Genomic DNA, 12,078 nt, shown 5'->3' with positions numbered 1-12,078 from the left:
AGTCACCCTTTTAACACCCACCATTCTGAACAACAACAAGCCTAAGATGCGTGTGTGTGTGTGTATGTAGGAAACACCCAGACAGGCCAAAAATAGCTCTTCACTCTCGATCCCCATCTCTCGCTTTCAATCCCTCGCTCTTTCTTCTTTCTCTCTCTCTCCCTCTCTCTCTCTCTCTCTCTCTCTCTCTCTCTCTATCTGTCTCTTACTTGTGTCACTATAAACCATTGGTTGGAAAAAGAAAAAAAAAAAGTTAACGTTCCCGTACGGAAAATATCACCCACTTAAGAGCGCACTTGAATGTGTGAATATGAGACTGAGTATATGATTGTGTATGGGGAGAGTAGTGAATATTTTGGCATAATTGTTGCACCAGGGGAAACATAAAGCTTCTCGCAGAAGGGAAACATTAGTAGGTTGAAATTTGTCTGTTTGCTAACAGACACATTGAAGCGATGAGGGAGGTCTTGAGAATATTATAAAAATTGTGAAAAAATGAAGTAACGCTGGTATTAAAAGGCACTTTTCTCCCCCTCGTGTTAAAAAGAAGCTCGTTCAAAAGGAAATATAATAATCTGCAACATGTTCAGCCTAAATTCCCCTGCATCTTTTTAACAATTTTAGAATGCAGACACACCTACAGATATTTTGCTTCGGTGCGAACCGTGGTGGCAAATTTGTCTTTAGTTTGTTTAGCTTAAGAATACCCAATTACAAGTGAAGCAGCTGCTTATAAACAAAAGTCACATTGACTCACAAGCAGCATGTTTACTGGACAGTTTTAGTAACCTATCATCCTGCAAGGTTAGAGATTTTCAAACAAATGTAATTGCAGTCTTTGTAAAATAAACAAAGCATGTGGGAGTGAGCTTGTTTCTCTGTGTGTCTGCTTAAGGGATCATTCTGATTTATTATAACTTTGGCCTTATGTTCTTAGTTTTTGCAATCATTTCTTTTGGTTACAATAACATTGTACTCACCAGAGTAATTGCTGAGATCTGTGAATGCGTCAACATCACTACAACAAACTCCGATGGGGAAAGAAACGTGAACTCAGGCCACCAGACAAGTTGTCAAGTTCTTATTACTGATAGGAACAATGGCCAAAACTATGAAAATAAAACCCAAGTTGTAGTAAGCCAGAATTACTCTCATGCTGTATGTTTGGGCCAACGGTGGCAACACATGAGCAAATTCAAGTCATGAAGTCTCTTATGTTTGTTGTGTTCATTTTATGTCATAAATTGACTATGTATTTAAGGAGAATATGTTGTTTTTGGCACATTTTTTTATAGTTTCACATGACAGATCAAAGCACAGTTTGCTTAGAAGAGCCTCACAATGAAGGAGAAAACTAAAGGAAATGCTTCAGTTTGACACAAAGTTCTATCTACTCTATTTATTCTCCAACAAATAGACATCCAGTACAAAAGATTTTTTTCTGTGCCTGTGTTTCTCTCCTCCACAAGGAGTTTCAGGGGTCAGGCTCAACTACAGTATCAACCAAGTGATAGTAGTAGTGAAGTAAACAGGTTTAATACCCCTAAGCAACTCTGTCACTCAAACCTGAACAGTATGTGAACAGTATTTGATGTCATATCTGGATTATCCTGATTGTATCTCACACAAAGGATACATTTTTCAATCATTTTGAAACCAACCCACAGCTGGATGACATTGTTATTCCAGGGTCCATCATGCTGATATTAACCTTAAGCCTGAGTATAATTCAAATAGCAGGGGGATGTTTCATAATTTACACACACTGTCTGTCTGACTAAGATAAGATTACAGTAAGAACAACTTTATTGTCCCAGCAGGGAAATTTATCTTGGCTGGTGAAGTCATTGCAGCGAACGCATGAAAACAGCAACAAACAGCAGCACAGGGCAGGATGGAAACATCGCACAGCTATCATCACACACTATAAAACACTTTACACACTCACTCTGACGGATAAAGACACATCAGGCGTGCATATCTGTCTCTGTCACCAATGATTGATGAAAGCAAAGCTTCTCAGTCAGGAACTTTATGTTTTCTCTGGTGTTTTCAGTGAAAGGTTACACCACTCCTCTCCGCAGTGCCCTCAGTGAGAATTTAAGAGACAGAATGAGAGAGAGAGAGAGAGACAGATGGGTTTTCCTCGCAGGATATCCTGTTCTAAGTAGAGCTGCTGGGCCCACTCTGACCTCCTCACCCCTCTTGACCCATGACCCGCTAGTTTAGGCTCACATCTCTAACGTTTCCCAATCGCCCAAATCTCTTCGTTTTCTTTCAATTTTGTGTTGGCCTCTTTGCTATAACTTATTTTGTCTGTTCCCACTCAGTATACTTCCAGCTTCCTCCCTCCTCATATCCTTTATATTATTTTCTTCTTCTCTTTATTTCCTCTCTTTATAAGGACCTTTAACAATAGCTAATAAAGTCACAGTATTCACAATTTGCTTACTGAATGATTCACTCATCTGGGACATTGAAACTGAAAGACCACAATTAGATAAATTGCACACAAGGAGAGACCTATATGGTGTATATTGAATTAAAGGATTAGTGTTAAAATCCAGCTTTAATGAAAACAAATGAAAATCTCTGAAATAATATAACAAAGTCCCTGGAAAAATAAACAATAATCCTCTGAAATAATTCAAGACAGTCTTGAAATAAGGTGGACTGTGTATGGTAGAATATTGTTATATGATTAGATTTTAAAAGACTTAAAACAAACTGATGTGTGTTGACGATAATAATAATTCTCTCATCCTGTGTACACAGGATTTCATTCCTTTAAGTAAAAATATGTATATTTTCAGTCCCGACCTCTTACCCGTTTGTTGCTCACGTTGCCATGCCAACACCTGTCCCTCATGAGCTTGATTAGCTGTCATCTGACCTCCCAGCATCAAAAAAACAAATGTTCGTGTCTTATGCATATATATTATGATAATACTATATCGTATATATGTTCTGCGCCCCCACCTTTATATAGTAACTTTAATTCTCAGTACTGGCCTAAATGACTTTATTACATCTGGCTACATAATCTTTAGGATCCATCTATATCACAAGCACAAATTACCATTTGAGAAGCGAGATCACATCACACTCTGATATAGATAAGTATCTATGCCACAAACTACAAATGTATTGCACACTCGGTCAGTGACACAGGATTGCAACCACTATTTTCACGTTTTTTTTTCAAATTTGTTCTATTTGTTCCCTCTTTCACTTTCAGACGTGTAGATGTCACAAGCCTCAAAAAAAAAAAAAAGAAGAAAGAAATGGAAAAGAAGTGTTTAGAAAAATGATGATGAAAATGATGAAGTTCCCGCTTTTTAGACACATCCACCAAAATTCCACTTGTTTTCCCGACATGAGCGTAATGTGTTGCAAAAGAATATCCTCCTGATACTATATTGGAACAAGTGAAAAAATCTGTCAGCGAGCCTGAAATTATTTGTCGCCAACATTTTCCTGAATCGAAAGTAATTTTCTCAATACTACTCGTGTGTTCAACTTTGTTATAGCCTTGTTTCTGGATACTGTAGACATTGTTACAAACAAATTCCAAAAAGAAGTAATGATTATGTCACTCCTTTGGCAGTATGAACTTGAAAACCACAATCATGGAAACCACCATGACAATTATAAAAGTCTTAACTTGACAACGAACAGAAGTCTCTCTCTTTGGAAAAAATTCATCAGGTTTCTTTTCTTGCCCTCAGACGCCCTTGTCTTCATCTTCCCCCACTTTCTCTTCATGTCAGCCTCTCTGCCCCCTCTCTCTCTTTCTCTCTCTCTCTCTCTCGCTCACACCCAGCCCTCCCACCCTGCAGTATAACTGGAATCCATTAGCTGATGAATGGTTGTTTGTGTTTTTTTAAGCTCAACAGCGCCACCCCAGGCCTGCGTGGCCAAAGAGGGTGATAGCCAAACATTTGCTGTGATTAGGGGAATAATTAGCCAATCATCCTCTGACCTGCGAGCTAACCCCGAGGTCAAAGAGACACAGAGTTTGCTGGTTCCCAGGTGGTTTCCCATGAAAACCATCATGCAGCGGCAAAGTAAAGATATAGTGGGGTCATTGTATGCGGACAGGTGACACACACACAGAACACATGCATTTCAATGTCTGTATCCCGTCTGGGTGTACGTGCATGTGTGTGAGTGATGAGGATCCCAGTGGATTGAGAGCAGAGTTTGCCCAGAGAGGCTGCAGTGGAAATCAACACTTCCTGCTTCCTGTGGCGAGAGGAAGTGCTACCGTCGCTGTCCCCTTATCGCTGGATACACAGGCAGCACAGAGAGAGGGAGGGAAGAGGAAGAGGAGGAGGAAGAGGAGAAGGAGGGTGGTCAAGCAGGCTAGACAAAGGAAAAAGTACTGAGGAGGCAGATAAGGATGTGTGTCCAATGAGTTATTTGGTTTCTGGCCGAAAAATACAAAGAAACCAGTAGGATGATGAGGAGGAGAACATGTGTAAAATGTCTCCGTGCAGGCCTGCAGTACAATTATGGTGATGTAAAGATCTAGTTAAAGATTAGTTTATTTAAATGTGAGCTCTGGCTGCTTTGTTAATCAGCTGCCATCATCTCTCTGGGAGAATACAGTAGCATTTGGCCACTGGGTTTGCTAGTTAATATTAACCATTGAACAGCAAGGAAACATAGCTCTGATATGCATGGAGTAGCCTGCATCGACGCTTGTAAAATATTAAGGAATGCTTTGTGTAGCAGTCCATGCAAACCAAGAGACAAATCACCTGGAAATCACCTTTCTCCCATTTAGTGACATCATCGGCACGTCAGTAGGGTTATGAGAGACAAACATGGATGAAAAGAGGAAATAAAGAAGTGCCAGGTTGTCTGTAAAACACTGTTACAAGTGGCCCCATATTCCTGCACAGTGTTTTTCATGTTGTTAGGAGCAACTGCATGTAGCATGCTGGCAAATACAGATCAGCTGCAGGCAAGGAGAGAAGAGGAAAAGAGCCAGAAAGTGACACAGATTGTCAGGAAACGAGAAAAAAAAAAAAGAAACAAAAGACATAAAGAAAATGAAACATGCAGAATGTGTTGCAGTGACAGCAACATATTGGATGCATTTTGCAGGTTGCAATCAGATGTTAACCAGAGAGAGACAACGAGAAAGACAGAGGGAGAGAGGGGGGAAAGAGATGTTTGGGATCAGGGTGGGGAAGCTTTCAGCACTTGGGATTGTCCCAGATGGACACAAGCCACTCCCTCCCTTTATAAACAGCCTCTGGCTTCTACCGCTCCTCTCCTCTCCTCTCCTCTTCTCTCCTGGTCTACACAACTCACTAACCAGCTACATAAAAACACTTTGCTGAGATTCGAGGACACTCAGCAACAAATATGAACAAATTGACACTTTCTGTTTTTTTCCTTCTTCTGACAATTTCATCTGCCCCTCCACCCCCCCCTACCCCCCCCCCGCCCCTGAATCCCTGCCATTTCCAAAGTCAACACACCACTAAATGCTGGGCTGACTCACTTCCACTGTGGGTGGCTCTGTTTCCAATTTTCTCACCACCTCAGCCACCCCACCACCTCTGAAGAAAAGAGAAAACTTTTGTCCAGAAAACAAAAAAAGTAGCCAACCAGACATGCAAAAGGCAGAAATGTTTTTTCCAAGTTGCTCCGTGTTAAAGGGACAAAAGCATGCATACAGATGTCGAGAGGAGACATGGGGCAAAACCAAGCATGCTTCTCCCACTTCTTTTGTGGCTCTGAAATGGTTATCGCTGTTTTCCTTCCTTTATTTCTCTTTGGGAGAGCGTGGGAGCGCCCTCAGAGCGCTGCAGAGAAACCACGGGGCTCATAACAACAGGAGGAAACCGGTAACTTGAGTAACTTGGGCCAGGCAGAGAGAGGGGTAAGGAGAAGAAGTGGAATGGGGAGAGTAAGACAGGAGGAAGACAGCAAGGGACAGAGAAGTGTTTCACATCTTTACAATGTCTCCACATCTTGAAAACATGTCATATGAGCTCAAACAAAGCTCAAGTGAAAAAACAAAACAAATGACCTGTTGCATTCCAGGCAGTATTCCCCACATACAAAGTGACATTTTCACACTCACACACACACACACACACACACACTAATCCCTCTGCACCCCAAACACACTCAACATGAAACTGGACAACTTTCCCGAGCCAGGAGCGCAGACTTACCAGTCAGTGGTGTGAACATTCAGCATGAGGAGTATGTCAGAAAGTCCCGTCACTCATGTTCTCGTACAGTTCAGTCCAGAGAGATCGAGAGCGGTGAGGAGGACACCCAAACTACACACACACAAACGCACACACACATACACACATACACACATACAGGCACAGTATCAGTTCCTTCTGTCCAAGTGTTGAGAAAGTGAGGGGCCGCAACAAAAGGCAACAGAGTGAGGGAGGGAGAAATCGAGGTAGAGAGAGAGAGAGAAAGAGAGAGAGATTAACCCCTCTGAGCTGACTGGTGGACTCTCTCCCTCCCTCACACACACACATTCACACACACACACACACACACACACAGTTGGTTTGCCGTATCACTGACTTCTTGTGTTTTCTCTCAAGTGCCAAAAGGGAGGAAGGGAGAGCAGAGCGAGACCGGAGTGTATGTGTGTTCATGATCATGGATGTGTGTGTTGTAGTGTGTGTGTGTGTGTATTTTAAGGTAGGAGGGACCGGCTGGCTGGAGTCCAGAGGCAGCCAGCCTGGTAGAAAAGACAATAGCAGGAAACACTATATCAGGAGGAGGCAAAACACCAGCACAAAAATAATTAACAGACAGTGAAAAACAATGACATCCACCGTGGAAAACACAGCCTGCAGCCTGCGCCAAACAATGACAGTGGAAACAACCAACAGAAAAGGCCTTTTTTTGTTACCACAGGATAAAAAATAACCCAAATCCAGAAAGATCTGAAGGGTAGGTGGCAATGAATGTTAGAAATGTCTGTGTTATTTTCATAGGTGCAACATTAGATGCAAGAACTTACAACCTGCACTAGCTCTAGAGTCACGAGTTTGAGAGCTTTTAGAAATTAGTGTCATACTCACTTGTGCACGATCACAAGCATGTAGACACGCATTCCCTGCACAATCAGTCAGCCATGACTCCCACACAAATCTCACCACCACCCACACACACGCATTCCCCCAGCTGTAATCATATCTAGTGATAAGGACAGCTTTCCCCAGCGGTCGCTGGCTCCCCAGGCTCTGACCACATTGACTTACAATGGCCCTGTATTCTGAGCCTGCTCTGATTACACACACAAGGAGCTGCATTACACCCTGTTAATTCAATTTCCTCCCCTCCAGGTCAACCTTAGTGTGTGTGTGTGTGTGTGTGTGTGTGTGTGTGTGTGTGTGAGTGCATGAGGAGGAACTGATTAAGCAGTTGTTGAAAGGAACAAGCTGCTTGCTCAAAACTTGACTGTAATAATCTGTGGGGGATTGATAAGGTTATTGATCAATACCATAGCTGTTTGTCCAGTTCTTGAGACTTCTGGCTTTTGAACGGTCAATCTGTGTTGGAGGTAAAACTTCGTCTACTGGGGCGCCGGAAGCTCAATGGTACTATGAGCAATTATCCGGTATAGCAAGATATTTCAGCTATGACGGCTGATGTACAAGATGTTCCTGTTGTTGTTTATTAGGGTTAATTTACACACATAACATCAAAGATGCCATATTAACCATACTAAACTTTTGACCACTTGTGGCGCTATGGAGCAGAAAAAGACAAACAGATGAAGCAGGATGTAGAGAAGGATATTGTCAACTTGAAGAGGGGAAGCATGCATGCCCAATCACCCAGTGTGATGGAAAATGATACAGAGCTTTTCTGTTCTAACAAGCCAATTTACAGGACATTTATCAATTCCTTTCCAAACCATTACAAAAATTCTTCACATGACTGTTTTCTGATCTGATGCTACTATGGTTCAGTTTTGGTCAGGTTTATGCACAAAAATCACTTTGTTAAGGTTAGAGAAAGATGTGGTTTGGGTTCAACAAGACAGAGTTTACAGCCATGCAACAGTCTGTTAGACTGTGGTACAGTGGTGCTTTGAGCTAAATGCTGTGAGCATATGAACATGTTCACAGTGACACCATGTTGATGTTTAGCTGGTAATTTTTCATCATCGTAAGTTTAACTTGTTAGCATGCTAACATTTGCTAGTTAGTCCTAAACACAAAGTCCAGCTGAGGCTGATGGGGATGTCAGGGGAATAGTTTTCCAGGTATTTGATCATAAACCAGAGTATTGGACTAATTAAAATCTTTTGAACTGATGATGGCGCTACAGAAAACCTCAAGGGAGTAGTTGTAGATATTTCACTCTGAACAACAAATGTCAACCTCATGGTGGCGTTAGAGGAAAATTCAGGGGTTCACCAACGTCAACAGGATTAATTCTCTGGAGACCATGAATGTCTGCGATGAATTTCACAGTAATGAATCTAATAGTTGGTGGGAGATGGGATGCAAACAGCAGTATACCCTATCCAGGTAATGCAACCATCCACTATCTCCCACCTTCAAGGTTTTGGTGACAGACAGCAACATACCAAGAGGGGCAGGGAAGAAGAAGACTACAACATGGATGTAAACAAAGCTGGTTAAAAAAAACATTTACAGGGTACCTTTAATTATTTGAGTCTATTATGTGACTGATGCATCACAAACTGCAAGTCAAAGCTCCAACTGTTGTTAACTTTCATTTAAATATTAGAAGAAAACCCTTTTTTCAGTGTTGTTATTATTTATTGTGTAATATGTTTACCTCTTTTTTGTGCTGCTGACACTGTATACTGCGTGTTTTTTCTATGCTGTACCAAAAACAAATTCCACATACTGGTCGTGTGGTTGTTAAACGAAAGTGAAATAAAGTGAGGATGATGTGACCGACCTAAAACAAAATGTAATTTATTTTTAAGATTGTGATGAAAGTCAGTGCAGGTTGATGCTTTGACGTGTGGTTTGAAAAACTATTCAACTGTAAACGTCTTGCACGTAATGTAACGCTACAATCCAGTCCATTTTTGCTCAAGTAGAGTAGATGTGCCAGAAATTCATTGTTGTTGCCAATAGAGTTTAATGTCTATAAATATTACCATAACAGCACTGTGATATAGTGCAGGTTTAACTGCAAAGCAGTACAGTGTTGTGTCTTTTTTGCTTAAATAGAAAAGACTTAGCATGTTTTGGTTTAGTGTTATGACATCTCACTTTGTGTCTAGCTAACTGTGGGACTTATTGTATGCAAGCTCTCTTGTGACAAGGAAAATATGGCGAGAACAGAATGAGCCATATAAGCTGGGAATGAAGGCCAACCAACAGTATTTTTCATTACATCAACACAGTTAATTTATAGTTTTTACAGTCCAGTTGTAAAAGCACAAACACTAATTAAAGCTGAACCTTTTTTTCCCCTTTAGAGGTCTGGAGGTCTTTCTGTGGAGGTTTTTTCTTACAGCGTCCAAAGAAAATTACATGTGATGAGTCAAATTCACTAAAATCAGGGTGGAGATGCAGAATGCAGAGCTACATCAGTTTTATATGATGAGAATCTGTTGTTGGTCAGACTTTGTCAGGACAGATTCAAATGCTCTTTAGCTGCTTTTGTTCCCCTCCCAGGTTTCTTAAACTATGGGTAGGGACCCAAAATAGGTTGCAGGCCTGCTTCTGGCAGGTCCCATTAGAACACAAACTAACAATATGTAATCCCAGGTCCCACAGTAAGACACGAAATTCTTAAATGGATTCTGGGGATGAAATGTAATAAAAATCCATGCTTCAATTTGAAGCAAGGGGTCAGATCTGCAGTGTAAAGCTGCCTGATGAAGCGTCTGGCTTGCTGCAGGTTGTTTATCAGACTCATTCAACACATCTGAGTCTCATTTTGGCCAAATACAACAATGTTGTGCGTCACTGTCAAATGCATGGCAAACATAAGGAGTGTGTGAGCATGTGTAAGAGTGTGAATATGAGTGTGTGTGTGTTAAAACAGAGTGTCTGTGTCCAAAAGCAGGGAATGTGTTTGTCATTAAAATGACTGAATATAAGGGCGAGGTCCCTCTGGAGGGGTGGGTAGCTACATATCTACAACCAGAGCACACACACCCACACACACACACACATACACTGACGCACACACACACGCACACAATGCAAATTTCCTCTTTTAGCTAATATTGCTCAACAGATCTCTTGTTGAGAGAAGTTAGGTGCCTTCATCCACTGAGGAATCAAACCAGTAACCCATCTGACTACTGTGCAACCTCAGCACACAGACACATAAGTTTTTGTCTAAAACACACACACACACACACACACACACACACACACACACACACTCACACACACACACACACACAAACACACACACACACTCACACACACACACACACACACACACCTTTTCTGTCATTCTCTCTGACTAAACCCTTCACACTTCACCGTCTCTCACTCACACACACACGGAAAGATGTCTCCAGATGTGGGTGTGATGCTTGTACACAGTGATTAGTATGTGAGTGTGCTGGGTTGTGTTGTGTGTTTCCACCTCCCCTCCTCTGTTTTGGTTACCAGCCTTGTCTGCTAAGCCTCACTAATCAGTCCTGCTGTCTTGAGAAGAAACACAAGACCGAGGCCTGAACATTCAGAACAATTCACGTACAATGGACTGGATTGTCAGTTGCAGAAAGCCACACACACCACACTGACCTTCATGCAGTAAACATACAGCCTTTTAGATTATTTTTGCCCTTATTCATAAAGATGATTTATCAACATTTAGATTAATTCACCACATGTCAACACATTTTTCAGAGTAACTACAGTGTCTGATAACTTGCAAGTGAGCCAAATTAATCATTTCATTCAAATATTAGCTGCTGGTTAGGTTACAAGTGAACAATGGGGTTTTCAAACAATCAAATCAGATGAGAAATGTATGTTCATACTCAGCAGGTAAAGATATCTATGAAAAAGCTGCCATCACAATCATGTGGCCTTCAGTCAGTCATGTGGAGTTGCAACTGCTGAAGAAAACTTGCACACATTAAATAAAAATTTAATTTGGAGCTTTAGTGAAATTTGGACTAGAGGACAAAGTCAGCTGAGGTCAGGGATTTATTTTTGACGGAAATTTCTAATTGTATTAAATTAAAGCATGTGAAGCCTCAAGTTTAAAATTCTCTTTCTTAAAAAAAGTCTGACACCTATACAGCTGTCCTTTCATTTGTACCCTACTAGTCATGCTGCTCAGAAAACAATAAACTATATAACAAAACCCATCCTGTCTTCTAGAAATGACTTTTATTTACTGCTACTATGCTACAGCAAATCTGTTGTTTTAGCAACATGATTACATTTTTCATCAACACATAGAGGAAATATTGTTAATTAACCCATGTGTCGAGTTGCAAAATGTTGATTCCAAATGTATCTGCTAAATATTAACTGACAATGTATTTAATTTGTTTTCCTACAATATCTCCATCTAAAGCATGACTTAACTTTTTATAGTTATCTTTGGGCGCTCACAGCGCTTGGTTAATATGAGGGAAATACCAGTAGTGACTTGAACTTGAAACTGAAATCTTTCCCTGATCTTAACCAGAGTATTTTGTTCCATAAACCTATAACCACACGCAAGACTCTCAAGACGGTGAATCTCCAATGTCAAAGTCCTGCGCTTTGTACACCCACCATCTTGTGCGTGATATAAAAATGTAGCACTTCCTTCACTGGAAAAATGTTGTCACTGAACATAATTCAAGCAGAGATACATTTTCCCCTCAAAACATAGCTGGAGAAACAAATAAGTATTAAATAAACTTCATTTCTAGGAGACAAGGTTGAGCAAAACACTGATCACATGATGTTAAAACACTTGTGTGAGGATGTGTGTGTCAGCCAGAGGCATGCAGGTGTGTTTACGTTCCTCTCAGCTGATCTCAATCTGATTAAGAAAATGTTAATACAACAAGATGACGTATAATAATAAAGTTAGATGTGCTGGTTAGTTTGCTAACTGGAAACTGGATCA

At 40.9% G+C, this 12,078-nt stretch overlaps 1 protein-coding gene across 1 annotated transcript in view; it reads right to left on the bottom strand.

Moving 5' to 3' along the window:
* The window catches only part of hdac7a (histone deacetylase 7a), a 61,305-nt gene extending 54,761 nt beyond the window's left edge, over positions 1-6,544 (bottom strand). Inside the window, exon 1 of the mRNA XM_044351275.1 lies at positions 6,195-6,544. Within this exon, the coding sequence (XP_044207210.1) occupies positions 6,195-6,213 (19 nt within the window). The 5' untranslated portion in view covers positions 6,214-6,544. The remainder of the gene's footprint in view (positions 1-6,194) is intronic.
* Between the last annotated feature and the right edge of the window lie 5,534 nt (positions 6,545-12,078).

This window comes from Thunnus albacares, chromosome 5, assembly GCF_914725855.1.
Source record: "Thunnus albacares chromosome 5, fThuAlb1.1, whole genome shotgun sequence".
Taxonomy (NCBI): domain Eukaryota; kingdom Metazoa; phylum Chordata; class Actinopteri; order Scombriformes; family Scombridae; genus Thunnus; species Thunnus albacares.
The sequence above is the reverse complement of the archived record's forward strand: the minus strand, read 5'-3'. Positions and strand labels throughout refer to the sequence as shown.